This window comes from Lepisosteus oculatus, chromosome 5, assembly GCF_040954835.1.
Source record: "Lepisosteus oculatus isolate fLepOcu1 chromosome 5, fLepOcu1.hap2, whole genome shotgun sequence".
Taxonomy (NCBI): domain Eukaryota; kingdom Metazoa; phylum Chordata; class Actinopteri; order Semionotiformes; family Lepisosteidae; genus Lepisosteus; species Lepisosteus oculatus.
In genome coordinates this window covers 1,987,077-2,010,837 of record NC_090700.1, presented here as the reverse complement: position 1 = coordinate 2,010,837, position 23,761 = coordinate 1,987,077, and the positions used below count along the sequence as shown (strand labels likewise).

At 43.6% G+C, this 23,761-nt stretch overlaps 1 protein-coding gene across 7 annotated transcripts; it reads right to left on the bottom strand.

Moving 5' to 3' along the window:
- Positions 1-550: 550 nt before the first annotated feature.
- Positions 551-22,935, bottom strand: pgm2l1 (phosphoglucomutase 2-like 1). Of its 7 annotated transcripts, none has more exons than XM_015341689.2 (15): positions 22,849-22,935; positions 22,200-22,354; positions 16,465-16,632; positions 14,185-14,291; positions 13,028-13,112; positions 12,260-12,343; positions 11,448-11,641; positions 10,778-10,967; positions 10,468-10,565; positions 9,155-9,335; positions 8,750-8,843; positions 8,086-8,215; positions 7,028-7,217; positions 6,553-6,686; positions 551-5,526 (listed from the first exon to the last, which is right to left on the bottom strand). In XM_015341689.2, the coding sequence occupies exons 2-15, from the start codon at positions 22,299-22,301 to the stop codon at positions 5,403-5,405; spliced, it is 1,881 nt and encodes a 626-aa protein (XP_015197175.2). In that variant the 5' UTR covers positions 22,302-22,354; positions 22,849-22,935; the 3' UTR covers positions 551-5,402. The 7 variants fall into 7 exon arrangements, with proteins under 7 accessions (XP_015197175.2, XP_015197172.2, XP_015197173.2 ...); XM_015341686.2 differs by lacking the exon at positions 22,849-22,935 and adding an exon at positions 22,535-22,842; XM_015341687.2 differs by lacking the exon at positions 22,849-22,935 and adding an exon at positions 22,545-22,842.
- Positions 22,936-23,761: the final 826 nt, after the last annotated feature.

Here is a 23,761-nt window from a genome sequence, read left to right as displayed (position 1 = left end):
TTCCATGACAACACACAGTAGCATTAAACCTGAGACTCACCTTTGGAGACTCTTATGCTTTAAGAGTAACGAAGACAGTCTCCATCATTCAAAACTGTATAGACTGATACAATATCATTAAGCGCTTATAGAGTGCTGCACTCAAAACAAATGGACAAAAGAAAAAGAGACCTTTTTAACTATAAGGTGAGAGTTGACCACAAGCTGCAAGAAAACAAACTGCAATGTGGCTTCAGCGTAAAACAGGTTCTGAACATAGAAATAGGACCGAAGAAACATCTGTCTCTGATTACACTACATCTGGAGAGACTTCCTCTGTAAATCTGGCTCCCTGGTTCACTAGTCTGCTGTGTAACTGCTCGGAATAGCAAAGGATACTGGTTGAGCTGAAAAATAATATGTAAGGCTATGGACACTTAGAAATTGGTTTTAAAAAATCATTCCATTCAATTAATGAATGTCCAGAAGTCCAGAAAGTGAAATAGGCTAGTTGCTTTTAGTCTTTTCTAAGTTATCACATTACTGTCAAAGGAAAGAAAATGCAACAGTCTTACAGAGGAAAAATGGTTTTATTGGTACATCAGCATTGAAACAATGTGCAGCCAGTCATAAGTTACAAAGAAAAGCAAAATCTACAACAGAAACCCACTTTTTAATAATGTGCCTTATATTGAATATATAACTTATATTTATCTGTGCTTGTACCACACTGAACATTGTTTTAATAATTTATCACAGAATTAAAAAAATGAAAATTAAGACTAAGAGTACATTTGCTGCTTTATAGTACATTTAAGGGAAAACTGAGAGTTACTCATCCTTGTTTGTAACTGAGGCAAAGAGTAAAAATCAGCTTATCGCCTCCGCACAGCAGTCATGCCTGAACTTCGAGAGAGGATGAGAGAACTCTCACATTACCAAAAAATTACGGCCGTGTTTGTCAGGACAAATTTACATGCATGGCATGTTTAAAAAAAGAGGTCAGGGTCATTCAATCATCTCGGCACAATATAAAAATGGATTTCAAGTTAAAGCATAAATAGACACAACACAGGAAAACACTCCATTGTTCATCAAGGACCCTGAACACGACACAATTTAAAGATATCGTAAAGACGCAGAGCAGTAAGATTTTAAAAATATATATTCTTAAAGAAGCATTAAAGAGGTAACAACACAAGAGTTTTCACATTAACACAAAGGCAGCAAAGCAGTGCTCTTTGGCCTTGTAAGGAAAGTCTTACAGTCAAACTATCAAATTCAGCAAATACCTCTATAGCAGCAGTTCACCACATTTATCCACACTGGGACTGTTCCTTGGAATTCACAGCATCAGTTTCTCTTTGGGGACTTTTACTTGGAATGGGCTACATCCCATTTAAACACGCAGCCCCCATCAATAAGAATGAGAATTTACTGACTACTAATTGAAGTAAATGGAGTGTTTTGACGAATGAGACGAATGGGTTTTTTCAAGAAATTTCAGATGGGAGTAACTATTCTTACAGTTGCCCTAAACCTAAACATTAAAGATGTTATAGTTTCCATCTGGTCTCAAAAGACCCCTTTTAGTGCAAAACCTTCTGTTGCCGCTGTAACATTATTCTGACAGGAAGTTTTAAAGAAAGTAAGAAACTGTGAAATCTGGATTGACATTTTTATTACTAGAATATAAAATAACTGCAAAACACCTCATGTCTGTTTTCCCCATTTTGCCATGTGCATTTAAGGACACGTTTCCAAGCCAGTTGCTTTCTTCATAAATAGGAACTCAGTTAATTTCATTTTAATTTTTTATTCTCACTGAAGAACGTGAGAAAGAGCAGAATTCAGAGGTGGCCATTGAGCCCACATTGCTTGCCAGCAGGTGGCTCCCTGAATCTCTCTTCCTGCTGGAGAGATCCTGGAGTTCGGTGTTTGGACACAGCGGAACAGAGACTCCAGCTGCACAACACTCACAGGCCTGGGCTTCAGACAGGCCGAAAATCACAATCCAACCACCGACTGTCGGTGTTGAGCTCTTTAGCCTGAAATATCTGACGGATTTTTAGAATACAACTTGAAGGATAAGAAATCATAAAGCTGATAACCCAAGAGGAAATACAATATGATTAAAGAGGAATAAAGTGCCGACAGTCTGAACAGCATGAAAAATAAAGTCTTTTCAGTCCAAAACTATCTTCTGACTACCAAAAATATCACTTAAAAAATATATCTATGTATAATGCAACACACCAGAGCAGCACAATTTTAAGTTCAGAAGTTAAATATTTAATGTCTAACTAATAGGAGGCACTCTTTAAACATCTGTCCAGCAGCATAGACTTACAGACAAATCGCACTCCAGCTTGAATGACACCAAGCTGGGTGCCATCATCAACTATTGTTAATTTAAATATCCAATAGTTTTACAGAGGACACGGATACAGGTTTAAGTTTAGAAATCACTTTAAATTGCTCTAAAGACTAGTAATCAATGTGGCTTGTTTTGGAAATGTGTTTCGTCTTCTCTGCTGCTCAAGTTTGGTTTGGTTTTCTAGTTTTACTGCAGAAATGTTGGCACTGCAATGGGAGACTCCAGACTCCCTCCCCTCGAATCCCCAGATCCTGTGCTCAGATTCCCACAGTCTAACCTGCTGTATCTCATCCAAAATCTCACTCAGAGTAATCTGATATGGAGCCATAATCCTGGAGCCTTTGAATTTTGTGTTCCTGTATAGATTCTCCTGCCACTCCCATTGCGAATGTCTAAACCTTGGTGGATAACATCTAAAGTGTCAAATTTTTATAGTACTGTAGGTGATGAACAGAAAACAAACGTTCGGTGAAAGCCTTTTCCAGTTGTACCATCTAACACAGCATTACTGGAACATCACTAGTGACTAGCCTTACAATCACAAAACTCCACAGACCATGAACATACACCTCCTGCTAAAGAATGCAGCCATTGTACTGTATCTAGTGGTTAAGTTATCCCAAAGCCAACCAAAGCTTACCTTACACTAGCTGTCTGGTAGGTTTGCCTTTATTGCAATTTAATTGCTGCATCACTCTTCATGACCCTTTAATAGCTTTAGAGCTGAAGACTCTAAAGCAATCAGTTTCATTTCCTTCTCTACTGTCGTATCCCTACCCAAAGCGAATTGTGCAGTTATTAGGAACACACAGGCTCTCAGCTGCACCTCCTGGTGGAGAAAAACACTCATGCACACAGGGAGGGCTAAAGCTTTGCAGCAGCTTAATAAAAATGAAGCAGTGTACATCAATACCAGGCTTACACAGGTATTAACAGCATATATAGCAACGCAGTATAAAGACAATATCCTTTTCCCTTATCTTTTTATTGTGAGGGTACTCTGCATCAGTGTGCAGAAATCAAAAGCAGCACTTTTCATTTTTCCTGCTGCTGGTGTTCACAACCCCTTTGAGCAAGAGCCATTTATTTCAAATGTGTACAAGATACACAACCAGCACCTTTTGTCTCATCTTTTGTATCTTGTTTTCTGCTTTTTGCTATTCAGAGACATCTTTTGATCTCCTAAGCCTCGACTGCATCTGGATTTGTTAGGTTATTTTGTAGCACCTACTGTTTCTAATAAGCAAACACAGCGGTTACATTTTACTCAGGAGGTAAACATCTTTTAGCTAGATCACACATTGAGCTCTCCAAGCATCAGAATCTGCTTGCTTTGTTTGCATACAGCTGAGGTGATTCAGTAACGTTACGCAGGCGTGGGCATAATTTCACAGCAAGAGTTAAGCACTCAACTGGAGCACTTAATGTAAATTTCAGTGCAGGAAAACCATTTATAGACTATTAAAAATGCAGATGTGGATGTTGCCAGGTCTATAAGGAATAAAAGCTGGCACATCTGGTACTGAAATAAAATGTGACCAAAGCCATCTTGCTATTAGCTTTCACCACAAGTCACCATTTACTTATCATGGAGACGTCACTGGACTTGTGAAAATAAAGTGACAGTAAAGTTGGATCCTAAAGTCAAATGCATTTCCCTAGTGCAAGGGAAAAGGACACTGCCGCTGTGTTACTCATCACACGAGCATAAACTGTAACCTTACACTGCTGCCTGGGTTATAAATAGACAAGCAAGAGACCTGAACAGGTCAATCAAGAGGCCATCGTCCCCTTTATCCTGCCAAAACTTGTACTTGTTGCAGTTAATTCTGCTGTAACTGAAGTAGACAATTCTGAACTCTTGAGATAAGACACGAGTGTGCAGTCTTTAGCACAGGTGACAGACAAGGTTAATCTTCTGATTGTCAGACTGCTGTGTAAAAGAAACGGAGAGTCTGTTCAAAGGTAGCACTAAGCGTCTTGCGAGTTCACCTACAAGCTACCTTTTCAAAATGTTCTGTTTACAAACATGAATATGAAGGCAGACCCATGCGGTCTGTGTGCTCAGGTACAAACTAAAGCAGTCGTGAATAATCGGGCATATAAGATATGTGATGGCTTGAAGGTAGGGAGCACATGTTATTTAAGTAGCTGGGGAGGGGAGTCCAAAAGCAAGCGCCTATGACGTATGAAAGTATGAAAGGCTCCCAAAGTAGGGATGTTAAATCATTTGCTTTGATGCTATGTAAAAGACAGGCTGAAATATCCATGCTCTGCACAGCCCTACAATATCCCCACTTTGAGCTACAGGGATGCGTTTGTTTTAGCACAGAAACACACATCCAAGACGGGACACCAAACACTTGGAAGCATTTCTGTACAGTTTGAGCTGAACTGCAGTCAAACACAGCACATTTACTTATTTGCACGATTGAACAGCAGCTTTAGTACAGGAGAACACCACTGGTAGAAGGTGGCATGTCACTGTTTCGCACTCATGGGGAGTGACCAGCAGAGCAGATTGTCAGCAGAGAGCCTGCACTAACACCCTCAGACACAGCCTTCACCATCCCCAGCTCCCTCAGTCACACGCACATATTTAAGAGAACTGTCCCGGTAAATAAGGAGAACGCAGTGGCCACAGTGACATTTCACAAGGTGCTTTTTGTACGTTAACAGGCAGTTTTAGTAAAACAACATCTACATGAAAGAAAGGTTTGCAAGTTTATTCTGCTGGGGTTTTAAGAAACGCAGAACCAGAACGTGGTTCATGAAACTGAACCCTGGTGTTCTATAATGGTTGAAGAACAAAACAATACAACCATCTGGCATCGAGCCTCAGGAAGGCTTAGACTGCTCATCTGTCTGGCAGAACGCAATCCAGCAAGCAAGACAGAGATGCAGGTAATTAAACTGGAACAAAGTGTCTCAATAACGCAACATCATAACAAGTAAAAAACATAAATAAACCCCCAGGACATTTCCCTTAAACTTTTTTTTTTTTAGGCAGTGCAATGCAGTGACCATTCCGCTGAATATTTTAATACTAGAGTAGTTTTTCACTCTCTCTGGAGGAGCGTCGCGTGAGGTTGTTCCTGTCCGGCTCCAGGAAGTCCTCAACCAGAGCGGCGGTCAGCTTCCGGAGCTCCTCCCTCATGCTGGAAAGGTCACTGCAGAAGGCGAGAAAAAGAATTTCTTTATTTATTGATAAGGGCCCCAAAAGTGCATACTGAGACACTACTCGCTGATCAGACTGTGAAGTATGAAGAATTACTGATCTGTCCAACAGCAGCAACACAACAAGCACTCTTTTACTGATCCTCACCTAATGAGGAAGCACCTTCAATGAGGCGTGAAATATGACTATTCTTATGGTTTGTTATATTCTTATTGCGTTACTTCCAGTGGTCTCCTGCTGCTTGTAGCCATTTTAAGTTCTCATTTTGTTTTTAGCAGTGGTAACTATTTCACTATAGTCTTTTGGTGCACTCTTGAACAAACGCTTATACTTACACAAACATGTTATTTCCTGAACAACACAGTCCCATATTCAGGAACTGTTTTTCAGACAAAGATTAATGCTTTCAAACATGTATTTGATGCAGAGTCATGAATTAGTAATGTCCTGAACAGCTTGCATTTCACAACTCCCTTGATGAGCTCGGTGCTCATGTACACCAGTTTAAAAATAAATAACACATTGAGCAGGTACAGGAAAGCCTTGGGCATAATCACTATTTTCAATTCTCTCAGTACCGTTGAGAAACGGCTAAAACGGTACATCTGAAAAGCTGAAAGTCAGAAAATATGGCAAATCAGTCATGGCCTCTGCCAGCAGAAACTAATAATATACATAATAACAAGAAAAAAATCTGCTGGTTGATTTATGGATACGGCTTAGCAATCGGACAATCCCACCTGTGAGAAGCAGGAAATTTAGAAAGAGCCGATATGGATGAAATAAAGCATTTCTCTCATTTCGAGGCAGTGTAGGAGGCCAAGGTTAAGCAACGGACTAAAAATGACTGAAGACTGGAGATGATTGTGATTACTGCAGAAAATCTTCATATCATGGCACCCCATCAGAGGAAAAACCAAGGGAAGATGTTTCTGTGCCTCTGCAGCAGCCCTGTACCTAAATACCTCAACGGGACACGAGTCAAACTCCAATCAGCACGCGACGCCCCAGCACAAACCTCTTTCCTGGGGCGGCACACAGCTCAGCGTAATATTTGATCTTGGGCTCTGTGCCACTTGTCCTCAGAGTCGCCACGCTCCCATTCTGGAAAGTGAAGGTGACCATCTGGCTGTTTTTAGTGATGGGAAGAACCTGTGCCAGAACACAACAAGCAGGAATTAGGAAGTACTGTTTTTTCAGGCATTTCGGACATGGGAGTTAGTTCTTTATAACTACGTACTACTATCTAAACTTTAGAATTCATCAAACATCTGTTACCGAGACATTACTTGTCAAGCACGCATCAAGGACACCTCGGTTATTTGAATTACGACTCTCTGCTCCAGACTCAGCTCTGCCATCAGACATCCGACAACATGAACCCCCCGCGGCCGAGGAGGAGGAGGAGGAAGAGGAGGAGGAGGAGGAGGAAAGGGACCGTCTCGGGGGGCCTCTCCCCCGAGGGGTTGACGTTCCGGCCGAGAGGCACCTACACTCTTCCCGCTGCGCTGGCTGCTGTCGTAGCCCGTGGTGACGTCCCTGATGTGCGTGATGCTGTGCTCTCCGCACGACAACGGGTACCGCACCTCGCCGCCGAAGTTGCGAAGACGGGCGAATATCCTGTTGACCGTCGGAGGGTCGTGGCAGATCAAATAGGACGTCTCGGAGATGTGCAGCCCGTACCTGAAGGACAGCACCAGTGAGAGGTCATCACCGGCGGAAGGCCTGGGACAGGATGCCTGCACAGCTGGAGCACCGCGCAGCACGCTGGCAGTTATTCAGTCAGAGAAGACTTTATTCCTTTAGCATACTGCAATGTAGGGCCATGCCAAATACAGCATTCCCCGAGACTGTCGTATAAGGCCAATTCTAAGCAGGTTGCCCTTGTGCGAAAGCAAAGCCGAGTATTGGTGAATATACTCGTGGTCTTTTCCGACCTTTGGAATCTGACCCATTGCTTAGCGCCTGAAAGCTGGGACTAGTGGTCTACTTGGACGAAAGGGGGAGGCACATTTCTATTTTTACGCCACTGATGCATGAATACTGTCAGTGTGCAACTGTGGCAATACTGCCATATTCCGTTATTGACATCACACAGATCTCAGGCTGCCACCAATGTGTAGCGTGACTGACCTATTTATATTCTCAAGCCAAAGCTTTTCACAAAGCCACATTGTTGCATAAAAGGCTTAATGAAAAAATCAGATGCACTGGCACCTACTTAAAAACATCAACAACCTGGAACTGAAGCTGCATTTAGAACATCCCCACATGGTCATACTGCAGTTTCTCCTGTACAATATTGGATATACACATTTGTGGGGGGGAGTCCCTATTACCTGTAATACCTGTAAAGCACTTTGAGTGGAGTGTCCAGAAAAGCTCTATATACTGTAAGTGTAAAGAATTATCAATATACAGACATTTCATATACAGTACATATGACAATCGGTACAGGTATGGTGACCTTTCTGCAAAACATTCTTCACATCCTCGCCTGCTCTTCCCTCTAGAAATTTCTCCCTCTAGAAGGGGGGAGGGGGAGACTCACACTTCATATATATGCGCCAGCTGCTGAGTCATGGTGAAGTTCCTGGTCTCCAAGTAAGCGGCCATTTCTGCCACAACTACAGCCGCACTCACCCCATCCTTGTCTAGGACCGAGGTCCCGCACATGAAGCCTGCGGGCGAAGGAAGAACCAGAAAAAAAGTCTGACGAGGAAAGAAGAGTGGTCTCAAAGGTCCTGATGTCTAGCAGTGAAATCTAATTATGATTAGCTCTCTTTCAGGCAGCAACAGGCTTAAATACATCAATTGACAATAGCTACAACATGCGTTTAAAAAGGATGGCGACTGTATTGTACATCTCCAAAGACCTCCAACAGTTTGTAATTTTACATTTTCCGCATGGCTTTCTCATCCATTTACTGCTATTGCCGCTGTTTTTCACAGTAGTTTTTCTTAATGGTTCACCGCAGCGTACCACTATCATTGTCCATTAGTGGCCACGGGTCTCATTTGCAGACTCTCCAAGCGAGGAATCAAAAACAGCCCCAAAAACAGTCAATTTCATGGAAGAAGAAAGGTAAGCTCACGAGCCACGTTAAATTTGAAATGCGCTGTGCCTCCCAGGTCATGTGAAATGGAAAGTACGTGCTCAGATGAACAATGGTGTTGACTACAGGTGTTCCCAGCCATTCGGAAACCATACATACCAATGGACTCTTCAAACGCAAACAGCACCTCGTTCCCTTTGTCCATTAACTCTTTCACTCTGTTTCCAATCCATTTGAAGCCTGGCAAAGTTTCCTGGGGGACAGTGAATTAACACACACTGAGAGAGGAAACGGGAGCGCATAACAATCTCTCACTGGTCTTGCATAAGCAAATTACTTATCCATGAGGTGATGTTAAAATGGAACTGTGCAGTCTTTCTCTTTAAACTCAAAGAGACTGATGCCGCTGCATACAGCAAGCTGTGAATTCACCATGAAATTGATAAAACAATCTAACTAAAGTGTCAGCATTTATCAACCCAAAGCATTTTTGGTTGTTTGTTTTTTTTCTTCACTCATTTTTTCTGAAATGTGCCTCCACCAAAGAGCGACCACCTCCCGTACCTCAAAGTGAAAGCCCTCCCTCCGGGCGATGGTCCTCAGGATCTTGGAGGAGACTGTGGTGGCCAGCATGTAGACTCTGTCCAAGTCCGCCATGTCCGCGTGCTTCTCCCTCCAGTTCCAGAACAGCCACCAGCCCAGCAGAGCAGCCATCTCGTTCCCAGTGAACACCTTCCAGCGGCCACTGCACCACAGGAGAGACGAAAAGGACAGAAGAAAATAAAGGACAGCATGCAGGACACGTCCCGCTCTCACCATGTTCCCTTTCCCAACACAGAAGAGCAGACAGAGCAAGAGCAGAAACAGGAAAATTAATTCACAGGACTCAGACTGAAAGATTGGGGGGGGGGAGACAATGTGCAGGATGCACCCACTGCTTTCCAATCAAAGCTGAAATCAGGTGCCTTGATGCTTCTCCCTCTCATTTCTCAACAGGCAACGCAGTTTTAAACGAGCCGGGTTACGGTCTCGAGTTTGACTAAACAAGTCAACCTTGAAATAGCAGCTACACGGGAAAAGAAAATCAATAAACAATAACTATGCAGAATTACTGCGCCTCATTTTCCAAAATAAAAACTTTTTACTTGCTCTAGATTTTAACCTTAATTTCTCCTCTGGGTCAGGGGTGCTTAGACAAGAGAGGAGGCCATCCTAACATGAAGGAAGCAAAGCAGCAGGGGACACACACAGCACTGCAGCGCAGGGGAGAAAGAAGTTTGAGCTCAGCTCTAATTATGAGTTTGTAATTATGGAAGGACTGATACAAATGTACCTTCTGCTATACTCTTAGCACAATCATTTTCTAGGGTTTTTTCTAATCCAAGTACAGCCCTGTTCGACCTCTTTTGCAATCACAGATGTCAAGACAAGCACAGAACATACATCTAACTGCAGGATTTAGCATATTTATAAACATATACGGCACAGCTGTCTGAGAATATCACAAATTCATCTAACCGAGCCACAGCCAGAGTCAAACAACAACTCTGCTACCTGCTTTTATCTGCCCGATTTATTCACATAAACAAATTACAGTTTACAGCTGTAAACGTGGGTTGGGTTATACCAGCGTGGTGAACGGCTTGGCACTGCTGATGTACAAACCTCATGGTTAATCGTCCATAAACAGCGAAGCCTTAGGCTGCTAACAACACAGTGATGTCAAACCTCCAGAACAGAAAAAGGGCAGAATTCCTATAGATTCATTCCACAATGTCTTAGGCATGAGTGCAGGTATGAGATCAAGACCAATTACACCAGACCGATCCTTGCATTTCAATAAAAAAAAAAAATCAAAGGAAGGAAGTTGTACATACGGCTCATACTGCTCTGCTACTGCCAGACGATCAGCATCAGGGTCTGTGGCCACAACTACCCTGGCACCCTCTTTCTCTGCCAGTCGAAGGGAAAGCTCCTAGGAAGAGTAAGATTTGCAGGAAACGTTTAGACAACAATCAGAAGGTTTAATTATTTTGCTAAGCCAATGGGAAAGATGATGTGAACACCTGGTAGACTCCTCTTCATTAGCAGATCACACTGCTAAGATTTGTTGCTCAAACACAGGAGCTGTGAAAGTCCAGAGCAGGGGAGAGATATAACACCTATTCCAAAACAGCCCTTCCTCACCAAGACTGACTCTCCTTCCTCAGGATTGGGACTGCGGACGGTGGAGAACTCTGGATCGGGATCTTTCTGCTCCGGGACAGGAAGAGGCGGGAGGAAGCCGAACACTCGGAACGCCTGCTGGACGTACTCGTGTCCCACTCCGTGAAAGGCCGTGTGCACGAACTTTAGAGGCGTTTTTGTGTTAAGTTCTCTAAACATGAAAGTAAAGAAATTGAACAAGTGGAGCAAAAACACAAAGGCGTCAGGGATACATCATTAGTTAATACCATGACTTGTCAGTAATATCTCAGCTGGACTTTTTCAACACTAATCGCTAATACTGCCTTAAAGAAACAAGTCTCAGCTCACACGCCTGGAACCTCTCTTATCAGCAGTGTCCCTCCAGGAGCTAGCATAGACACAGCAAACAGTCAAGAAAGGACACTTATCTAAGCAAGGTTATCTCACTTTCAGATGCTTTTTCCTTGTGAATGCAGATACAGTATGTTTGCTTGCATGCAAAAGTAAAGTGAAATTTGAACAAAACCTTGCTCAATACTAATTTTATTCTCATATCAACACCTGAAAGGAGAAAGACACTCTGAATCAGTCTAATGGCTCCTGAAACAAACTGTTGCCAACTAAGACTAATCTTCCCTTTACCCCCCAGACACTAGATCTGTTTCAGTACCTGTGAAAGCAGACTAATTTTAAATCTTCCATGTAACTCCTGCAGATTTTCTCCAAGGGGTCACTCCTTAAATCACTGCTGTCTGCCAGATTTTCCTTCCAGGAATCGCTCCAAGGCTCCAGACTCTCTTCTATGCACTTCAGGATCTCCTTGTCATGAGGAGATGCTATCTGGGCTCCATTTTTCCAATAGACCTTAAACAACATTGATGAAGTCTTACAAATATTTCCTGCTTTATTCAGCCTGTTAGTAAGATCCTACCCCAGATTCTCCTTAGGAAATCTCATTACATTGCTATAACAGTAAGTTAAAACCCTTATGACTTTCCTTCAGTTTACTCTACATGGTGTATTGACCCTACACTCCCTACAATCCCTAATGTCCAGAAAAAATGTTGTTCCTTCTTCATATTAACAGAAGACTTCACCTCGCAAGTAACTGAACCACACTTGCTTACACAAAGCAGGCACTAATGAGACCATCTGAATAAAGTGAATGTTTTACCCACAGAGAGACCACATTACGTGATTCCTGTGATCACAGGAATGATCACCAGAGGCTCTTTCATTTAAGCCTCTTGCACCACTTGAACAACGAGTATCGTATTGTAGAACAAGCTTTGTATCCATTGTCTCAACTGCAGAGACAGGTTACAGACACAAGGAGGCCATTCAGCCCCATCTAGGCCATGTGGCAGTTAGCAGATGACTGACCCAAAGATCTCACCCAACTGTTTTCTAGAAAGAAGCCCAGGTTTCGGCTTCAACAACACGGCTGGGATCACAGTTTGAGCAACTGCTCCTAGGACAAACCTTGTATCCGTTGTCCTCCTTGGGATTGTGGGAGGCTGTGACCATCACACCAGCAGCGGTGCCCAGCTTCCTCACTGCATACGGCTGAAAGCAACACACGCAGGAGCAAAAGAGCTACAGGTCAGGAACCATTTTGCTTTACACTTTGTTTAGAAGTCCCTTAAAAGAATCAAGTGACCCATTTTCTAATACACTAACATATCCATATCTTTCAACTATGGGAGCTGTTGTCACTCTTAATAAGGAGACTAAAACATCTAGATGACCTGATCTCAGAAGTGAATTTGTGCACATGTCTGCCGAACAGTCCTGCCAAGTCCGTCATGTAATTTTATTGACAGGTTAGGCAATAAGTGACCTCTGATTGTCACGGGTAAGAGGGCACAGTGAGTGTCAAACAGAATCTACTGTTCCAACAGCCAGACTGCTGCAGGGAACGGATGGGGAAAAACAGAGCTCACTGCAGCATCAAATCGACGTGGACTCATGTATATAAACATATTTGCTGATTATTTACAAAATAAATAAAAAATAAAGTGCTACAGGCAAACCAAACATGAAAAGGCTGCATCAATAACAAATATAACTGTAAAAAAAAAAAAAACAAGTTGTTAAGATTAATGCCAAAAGTGAAAATGAAAACATTAAGGGGGGGGGGTGTGTCTTCTCAATCTGCACTGCATAGATTAGCACTCTCATCCAGCCCCCTGCAAGCCTTACTTCAGGCATAAGCTAATTTTGTGTATTAAAGGAAATGATCAGTCTTACCACGAAGGGGGTAGGCACGTAAGTGGAGAACAGGAAGACCGGGACGTTTCTGGAAAGCAGAACTGCAGCAGCCAGCCTTGCGAGTCTGGTGAGCAGAGAGGACAGGAAGGGGAACCATGAGCCTGAGTGGCCGACCACAGATCAGGACCTCTCCTCCTTACCAAGCGGTTTTGTCGGCATACGGCAAGGTCACACGGGTCTGATACTCACAGACTCAACGTCACCACCAGGTTATTTTCTATTTCAATTCCATTTGGCAAAACCAACGGGGCCGATACCAGTGACACCGCACGTGAAGAGTATATATACACTGTACATCGCTACTCTGTACTATCACTTTCCATTTTATTATTCTGTTGCACAAAAGAAACTAAAACCATGTTCAGCACAAATACACCTTTACGAGGAACATTTTACTCTTAAATAATTAAATGTATACTCAATACAATGTTTTGAGTATACATTTTTACTTTACTTCAAAAAAGTTAATTCGAGGTAAAAGTGTGAATAAGATTATGATGCAAGGTTTTGACTGTGCGTAGCTGTTTTGACTTCTCCTGCCCTTCAGAATGTGTACAGAATGTGTCGGGTGCAGACCACACAAACCAGATTAGTGCTCAGCATTCCTTTCCTCACTGTAACTGAGAAACCGAGAAAGTTAGATAAAATATTATCAGAACGTTTGGAAGAATTTCATTCATCTTAACAGCACAAATTCAGCCATTTTAAATGCACCACACAGATCCACATTTAACTTATTCTATTTATATGTTACAGTTATTAAGTGCTGCTCAGGCAACATCTTACAGAGTAGTGAGAGTGAGAGTTTGCTTTGATACGGTTAAGCACAGTGGCAAAAGTGCAAGCGCAGTTTTGCATGCAATGGGAGCATTCTAAGCCCTCGGGTTTAGTGACCTGCAAAGGATTGTTTTAATCCATAAAATTAGATTTGTATCTAAGAATCACCATGTGAAGCTCATTGCTTGGTCTTTTGCATTTGTAGTGACGGGGTCAGGAGAGGTCGGTCAGAATTTGTGCTCATGAAGCCACTCCTCCATTAGAGAGGAGGCAAAAAAAGATGCTTGTATTGCTTCGCCCGCTGTGAAAGAGGCAAGCTGCAGTGCTGGATGAGGAGGAGGAGGAGGAGGGTGCTGTACCTCTCACTGCTGCAGTTGCTGGCCTCCTGGCCTCGAGTGTCGTAGCCAATCACAACCCCCCTCCTCCGCAGGTCAGGGAAGCTCTTCTCCAGGTACCTGTGCATCCCCTGGGGGCCACAGGAGACACGCGGTCACAAACTCGCCAACCGCCCACCAGAAAAAACAAAACTCAACAGATTCACCCGCAGAATTCATCATCCATTACACAAACTCAGTTCGCACCACACCAGGTACACCAGGGTATACCCGTCAGAACAAATTCAGAGCACTGTGCCAGGTACAGGCTGCAGAGGGCCCTGCGTTTCTGAAGCTCTGTTGCTACTTTTCCTTAAAATTTCTGTCCGTTAAGTGACACAGAGGAATAGAGCTGAGGGTAGCAGAAGGAAAGCCTGGAGTAAACTCCAGCTGGAGAACAAACAGTTATAACATTAGGAACAAAGAGTAATAATGTTTATTAATGTTTCATTAACTTGCTCCCTCGGCTTCTCCTGAGAAACTGAACCACGCTCAGATGTGCTGGATGGGTAAAGAATTTGGAGGATTTATTTTCTAGTGTGTAAAAAACCTAATAGCATTATTCTTGAGCTGCAAAAAAAAAAGAGAAAAGTTGCTTAGAAAAAACACGTGACGAATGTGGCACACAAACCTATTTGTTCCTCAGCCTTTTCCGTCCTTCAGCATACTTACACAAATAAGCGTGTGTAAGTGTGCCACACACCACCCTCTCCTCCTACCACACACACTGTATGGCACCAGAAGGAGCGCATTTTTATTAATATTAGAAGACCAAGCTTATTTCAGTGTTCAATCGGAGTTTGAAGGCCACAGCCGCCTTATCCTGGCAGGGCAGGAATTGAGGACTGTGAAACACACAGCTTTTGCTTGGCTCAAAACTCTCCAGCAGTTTACACTGGCGTGACACCGGTTCAGTAACAGTGGGTTTTCGCTTCACCTATGCTCTTGATCACCTAACTGGGCCAGTTTAACACATTTCGAAGGTTTTCAGCTGCTGAGGATAGAAAAGGAAACCGGAAACTTGCTGGATTCCGACCCTGGAGGACTGTACTAATGCAGCTATGAGCTATAAATCCAAACAAGGAAAAAAAAAGGGGGCTTCTAAGTGCTGCAGTGCATCTGCAGCAGAGCAGCGGGGCCAAAAATCCATCAGTCCCACAGGACAGCTCCTGAATTCGAGATGTACTGCAGTGCCACTCTGCCCTGGCTCAGAAACTGGCCGCTCACTGTAGCACAAGCCTGAGACCAGCAGCAATCTCCAGAACCTGAAGAAACCACATCAAGAACTATTATGTAACATATTATGTAGCTGTATCAAGATGCACAGAAGACCACATATACAAAAATGCGAACGATCTTTTTGAGATCAGCTTGTTTCTTCACAGCCTGGAAATACTGTTACTCAGCAGCAACAACAGGAAGACATCTGGCTCCGATAGAAAAAGTGGATCTGCCCACACAAAACCTGCTGTGTTTTTTTTCCTGTAATCCGTTTCTCCCTTTCATGTTCAGGAGCAGACAGGATATTGTTCGGAATTCAGCCCGACTCCCCAGGAACAGTACGTTGCCACGGCAACCTGACGGGTGCCAGACAGTCACGTGCAGACACCACCTGAGAGCTGGTTCGTTTAGAAATGAAAACCCACCGATTTCCGGGGGGGATTGGATGATTTTGCACATCGTCGTCTTCTCTTTCCTTGCTCGCTTGCGCATTTTCTTTATTTCTTCAGTCAGCCGAAATTCAGCCGACAGGGTTTACTTTCTAGCTTGTGACGATAACAATATTTCACATGACTCATCTTAGAGGAGGCTTTGTGTGACTCAGCAAGAGGAGTTCAAAACAAACAGTTTTATAATCTTCCACCAGGGAAGAAAGGAAACCAGTCATCTGCGCAACTTGCAGCCATGTACTATACAACCGCGAAGCCACAAAAGCTTCAGGATGAGGTTCCAAAGTCAAGAAGTGATGGCAGGGTCTCGCCTGCTGGAGACACGAGTTTGTGATTCCAGGGTGAGTCAAAGTGTCCATCTGGTGCAGGTTTAAGTACTGAATACCTCATGCCTGAAAACATAAATGCAGTAATCTGAAGACCCTGTGAGTCCCACACCTTTAGAGTCACCCGTGGAACTGACCTGTGTGGACTTGGTGACACTGACCTGGACTGGGTGACACACGGACACACTGACCTCTGTGGACGGGATGCCTCTCTCTGACACACAGACACACCCCCCTGTGCGGACCGGGTGACACACGGACACACTGACCTGTGTGGACTGGATGACCGTGAGGTCGTTGATGAGGGCGAAGCCGGCGCCCATGGGCGCGCGCAGTCCGGCCGTCCCGAACGTCATCCTGGAGCACAGGCGTTCCCGCAGCTCCTGCCTCTTCCCCTCCCTGGCCAGGCTCTCGATCTGAGCCCTCGTCTGCGGGTTCTGAAGGGGACAGCAAGAGGAACGCCCGTCAGCCCAGAATCACAGCATCGAGACATGGGTTTTCCAATGGAACACCATCCAGAACAGGGCAAGAAAATGTCAATCCATCAATCAGTCTTCACCCGTGTCCTGTTCATATACTGTGCACATTTAGACACCTACTGGATAATGGGTGCAATCCACCCATCCATTCTCCAACTGCATCCGGCAGGGTTCATTCAGGGTTGCAAGGGAGTCAGAGCCTATCCTGGCAAGCAACAGGCACAGAACGCCAGTCCATCTCAGGACAGACACGCGCACACACTTGCACTTGCCAAAAAGCCAATTAACCCACCAGTATGTCTTTGGACAGTGGGAAGATACCAGAGCACCCAGACAGTCATCCTGCGATATTAAATTCCTTTTACAGCCAAACATCTGAACTTTTTTTCTGCTCAAACAAAACAATGGCAAACAATCATCAAATCAGAAGAAGTTATACATCTCATATACCACTGCACACTTTTCTTACAGATGAAAGGTAAGAGTAGCATCAGAAATGCAATGGCAGGAGAGCTAGAACAATCTACAGTACATACTATACAAAAACAATGGGAAACATCTGAGAAAGATTAACATCTCTCTAATTTCAGACACTTACCCTCTTCAGTAGAAAGCCCTGACGGAGTGAAGTTAACTTGGAGATACACTGCTATTAGTGCTTAATAATAAAGAGTAAACTATACCCCCTAACAGGCTCTTGAATTCAATTACACATGAAAAGCGGCAGGGGACTGTCACTTCACCGACTCCTTGTGAACAGAGCGCTCCCCGCGGACTTTCCTGGGCTGGTGACACAGGATGAGGCCATATACAGGAAGCCATTCATACAGACAACACCTGACACCATGAGTGCCTTCAGTCTACTGCACAAAAGTACCGAGGGTCAGCATGTTTTGCACCTGAACCCTAACAGTAGACCTATGAGATGAGAAGATATTCTGTCTTCTGTGCCTTCACAGGCAAGATTATTTTAGCTGCAGTTGCAGTGTGCACTTCCCACCCACAGCTGGGATTCAATCAGCCACACAGCACTTATTCCCAAAGGCCAGCCGCCTACCGAAGAATAATTCAAGAATGCTGCAGTCTCAGGAGATTACTAGAACAGTCTCACATCTTCTCCGAGACCTGTCAGTTATAAACTATTAACAATACAACGTTAATGTAAAAATAGATATGCCGCATAGCACATCAGTCGCTACAGAATCTAAACGGGATCCATAACCATGCTCTTCAGATGGAAGTACAGTTCAGGCACATCCAAATTCCATACGGTGGGAAAAAAAAAAGGTGACATTGAGCATAACAATAATAAAGTCTACAATAAGACACTGGCACCTCAAGAGCTGTCCGAGTGTGGGCCTGCACGGACCTGGCTTGCTGGGGAGCACTAAGACGGAGCATGTTGAAGAAAGTCTGCTAGTTTCCCGATTAAAGATAACAGAAGCCTTTACTGTAAAAACTGCATTGAGCCGAACACGCAATTCAGTTCTCTCCTGCTCAGGACGTTCTCTCAATCAAAACACAAGACTGATAAAGGGAAAGAATCTGATTTAAAAAAAATGAGTTTTCTTTTTTTTTGCATGAGATGATGGACATGGAAACATTAAAATGCAAAGCCTGTGAAACTGAAGAGACGACTGTGGAGAGATATTCATCTGGACACAAAAGTAAAATGCTAGGCATTTGGTAACGCCCTCTTAAGCAAAAACTCCATTTTAGACTGCAAAGCCATTCTCTGGAAGATAGCAGAGCTGCAGCAAGTTAAAATTCTTACTTTACTGTTACTCTGCAGGATGATGATGTGTCCTCAGTGCCTCGCGGGTAAGGCCATTATGCGACTCTTCCAGTAAATAGAGAGGCTTTAGTAGCCTGCTGATAAGCACAGTGATTTAACAACATCCCAGATGGGACAGAAGCCCATAACAAAGAATCACTTTGGCTTCTGTGTTTGCAGGTGGGCTCTTGCTTCATCCTTCGGCACCCTTGATTATGATGGAAAGGACTGTGGGAAGCACAAATGGGGATTGAGAAAACCACTTCAAATGCAGTCACAGCCAGACCCCTACATGCTCCACTTTAAGCTGCATACAGTATGTCCATTAACGAGGATATGCAGAGCTTTTTGTTGGAAGGCTCTCTGTCATTTAAATGAAAGGTACTTCATTTTGTATTTATCCCTGAAGGACCATACATTTAAACAAATGCATTTTTAGAGCCCTGCGTTGCAGGAGGAAATTAACAACACATTTACCCTCCTTTAAGTAGCATTAATCTAGAAAAAAAATCTCACATTAGAAATAGCAGAAAAATCTAGCATTCCTAGCATGCAGCCTAGCTTCCACAACACCAGGACAGAGCAACCTAGAGAAAGGGGCAGAACTGTGGTATGGCGGAGACAGGGATTTTCTGATGGGGTTTTTTGTGGCCTCATCTCTAGTGATTCAGGTGGTGCTATCAAAGTCATTCTAAAGGCACTTGAGAGCCCAGCCTTGGGACTCTGAGACTGCCAGTCTGTGTCTTTAAGTCCTCGTATGATAAACGGTTTTGACATTTAGATACAAAAGGTCAGCAAGTGCCCCAGCCAAAACACCGGGGCACTCCTGAAACGTACTGCCAGAGAAGGCTGTCTGGAGAGGGAAAGATGAAACGGTGGTGTCTGCTATGTGGTGGGATCATGGGATTTCTTGAATGCCACAAGTCCACCAGCACTGAGTCTGGCAAAAGCCTGTTCTACAAGGCATATTGGTGTTACCATAACAAAGACTACTAAAAATAAAAAGCCTCACAAATTAAGATAAGATAAGGCAACCAGGAGATTTGGCTTTTCACTGGTGTATAAGACTGAGCACCTCAACACCATACTGACACAAAGAGAGCGTTCTCCTCCTTTTCCTAACCAAAGAAAAGTCCGTTATCACGCTTATTGTGAAGGGATAATGGTTATGCTAATGTAATTTACAGCAGTAGTACAGTATTAACTCACTGTGAAATCAGTGTGGTGTTCTTACTGAGGAGATTGTGCCATAGTCATTTTTACAGCAGACAAGAACATGGTTGCATATTTAATGTGACTGCCTTGGAAAGAGTGTATTAAGCTACCTCACCCCAGTTAGCATTCAGCAGCAACCAGCCATCTGGTCACTGGGCCGACAGATGATGGCAGCCAAGACGTACAGGTCTACTGCAGATGGCAGAGCGACTCTAGCCCGAGCTCACAGAGCAGCACACCTTCTAATAAACATCAGTTTAACTAATAATAATAATAATAATAAAAAACGTTATTTTATATAGCACCTTTAAAGGTGGCTTCTCAAAGCGCTTTACAGGATGACAATAACAATAAATAAGAAGACTACAACAATAAATAAGAAGATTTCACAAGATAGGACACAATTATAATTACAACAATAACAACAGAGGAGACCGTGGAAGGTGGTATTAAGAAGGGCAGAGGGGTGAAGAATGGAACCAGTTAAGTAAAGGCTTTTCTGAAGAAGAAGGTTTTGAGTCTGGATTTGAAGGAGTTTAGAGAAGGTGACTCTCTGATATCCTTGGGCAAAGAGCTCCAGAGCTTGGGGGCATAGCAGGAGAAGGCCCTGTTGCCCATACAATATAGACGGGCTTGGAGGACAGTAAGGAGGGCAGAATTTGAAGAGCGGAGGTTGCGAGGTGGGGAGTAGGGCGATAAAAGTTCAGACAGGTATTGAGGTGCCAAGCCATGTAAAGCCTTATAGGTGAGCATGAGAATTGTAAAGTCTACGCGGAATTTGACCGGAAGCCAGTGCAAGGACTCCAAGATAGGAGTTATGTGAACACTCGCACTAGACCTGGTCAGGATTCTGGCTGCTGAACTACTCTGAGAATGTGTGCCGTTCAGTTGGTGCGGCTTCGTATCAAATAAAAAGCCACTCCCCAGCCTTCACAAGTGACTCACATTCACCTGCAGACCTGAATCAATTTAATACTGTACCACTTTGAAAAGCACTACTTCCCCAGCACCCATACTTAGTGACATGGAGACATTTCGCTTAGCATGGATGAAGCAATGTCATTAGAATAAGCCTTGTTTACATTTTAGAAAAAAAAACACTATTTAAAATGGAACAGCACTTCTGTGTGAAGTCACATGTTGGCACGGAATCTTAACAAGTCTGCAGTAGGCCCTGTGCCACTCCATAGAAACAGTGCAGGCGAGCTGCTGTGCTGAAATGCACTGTACTCAAAGCATATTACTTCTCCTGCTTGTAACAAAACGTTATAAAAAAACATTTTTTAAAAACAATCTTAAAAAAGTGCTTCATACAAGACGTCTATTTCATAGCCTATAAATCTAGATCTTATTTGCAGAAGTATAAGGGCTGAGATAAACATGTCGTTAGCAGACAAGCTTCAATGATTATAGTTCATCTTGTCAGCTTAGACCTTGCTCTTCAAGGAGACCTGGGATGGAGTTTGATTGCAGTTTCATTTGTTATACTTTTAAAGTGTCATGTCTGCTTTCAGCTTTTTCCTTTGAAACAGAAGAGATTTGTTCCGATCCATAAAACACGTGGACCAAACTTTTAAATGCTTCCCAGGGAAGGACACCCAAGTCTTTTCAAAGGGCATGGTAACAATATCTGTAAAACACAAAGCCCTGCCATCCCTGAGGGATCCAAGAGATTTGCTGAAGTGCAGCTCGCACCTGGTGACACACAGTTGCTATTGTGTGCCAGCAGATCAGGTGAGATCAGCTTGCAAACTGAATTATGTTGGAACATGAGAGAGAACAGACTATGCAAATCCAGAATGGAATGTACCCTGACACCAGAGGTCACACCCTTTCTCTTACGAACAGTGCCCTGGGATCCCCAATCGACTAGCAGTGTGCACGTTGATTTTGGTTTAAGGATCACACCTCCTCCAGCACAGCAATCCCTGTCACTATACTGGTTGGGGAATGATCAGCCGGAGGAAAGAGCTCTACTTACTGTCCAAACAGCACAGATTACAGCAGCAAATCTCTCTCCCTGCCTTACTTAGATCCGTGATCTGACAAGATCGAGACAGTCGGCGTCTCAGATTCTCATCGATCAGACTGATGGAACTTAAGCAACACGCAGTAAGGGGGAAACCAGAAAACTGTTAATATACGTGATAGGATCCTAACCAAGTAAATAGTAAACAGCGCCACGTGATCACGTTTGTGTGTGTTGGGGGGGGGGGGGGGACATTTACTGTAAGTGTAAATCTGTATAAGGTGACAGCGCTTGAGATGAGGAAGTGAATTCACAGAGACAGCCAAATGCGCTGCGCTGAACTGTACGACGCGAGCGAAACCGTTAAGGAATCAGGTCTTCCTGTAAGCAACGTACATAGCAAAAAAAAATAATAATACAATGTATTAAGATTTACAATTTAAGATGAAGCGGCCATTTCTGAGCGCCAACGCCTCTCCAAACGACAGGGTTAAGCGTGAACTCGCCCGGGAGCCGGAGAGAGCACAGCGGCGACGCCCTCGGCATTTAACCCTGAAGGGCACCCACCTGGTCCCAGGTCATCCACTGGACCACCGCCTTGTCCAGCTGCGGGTCTCCGGTATCGGGACACAGCAGGTTAGCGTTGAGATCGCCTCCGTACTCTCCCATCGCTTCTCCCGATCTCCCCAGGTGATACAGTTCCTCCAGCTTGTCACCTTCGCCTGGCATGTACGGTACAGCACAGCAACCCCGTTAAACACGAAAAGCAGAAACCAAACCAAAAAACGGGAGAGGTAACTCTCTCGCTGCTAGGAGCCAAGTAGGTCAATTAAACGTGAGCCGATCAAAGCGAGAGTCGTCGCTGGTATGGAAATAACCCGGCATAACGGGATCCAGGTTACCTGCACTTACGCACTACCGGCGATCACTGACACATCGCTGGCATGCCGGGGGACCGAGCCCAGACGCAGCACAGACGCATTTCGTTTTGCACGGCTACTGTGTTACCTACCGAAAATGACAGTTAATTGTTACTACCGCACATGCCTCGGCGGAAAAAAAAACGCCAACACAAGGCGCTATTTAACTGACCGAGACACTGCTTTAGAGCAGCCTGTGACGCATTTTGCTTTCATGGACTTGAAAACAATCCACGCTTTAAACTTCGGTGTGAATTCCTGGCTCCCTACTACACCAACAGCCCCAGCGCTCCCACCTTTGTAGCGACTGCGCTCTGCCCGCAGTCTCCGGACGGCTTTTAAGCGCACCGTTTGCAGCGCGGGGCGGGTTGGGAATTGTAGTTCTCTCGGCGGCCGTTGTAATGCAAACTGAGCTGAAGAGAAGGGGAAAACTACAATCACCCCCACAATGCCCCACAACCGAACCGAACTTTCCTTAGCAACAAGAGTTCAGGAGTTGAGTAATAATAAATAATAAGAGATTCATTCGTTTTAGTAAAAATTTTGGTTACCAGTCCAATATCTCCAGACAAAAAGGCATGTAAATTTACAGTAATGGAAATTTGTTTTATTGATTTAAAGCTCTAATCTAACCTCTGAATATCACACAGACTTTTAAATTTTAAATCAATCATACATTATACTCGGATAAATCCCATGGATTTTTCCCTAACGTATGTGAAGTTTCCTTTCGTCTTCTACGTCCTAAAGCTTTGAAATGCAAAATTTATAAATCCATATAAATAAATCCAATGTTGCCGATAAAATGAAAAGACATGACAACTCAAATTTTACCACAAAACAGAATGGTCAGAAATACAAATTCCACGTGTTAAACAAAAAGCAGCAAGAGTTTTATTTTTACGGTGTCTTCTTCTTCACATTAACATTACAAACAGTGAAATACAGAGGCTACAGTACATTCATTAAAAAAATATAATTTTTCATCACCAGATGGCAGTACAGTATCTATATTCTAAAGTGATGTGTACTGAATGGAAAATGACAAAACAGAATCTGTGATTGATTATTTCAATGCTTTAAAATAAATAGAACATTAAGTGAAACCATTATATAAGCAAATAATTTCAATTTTGAAAACAGCCCGATTAAAAAAAGATTGACAAGACTGGAGTTAATTTTAGCGGGTAAAAATCTTGTCAAAATATA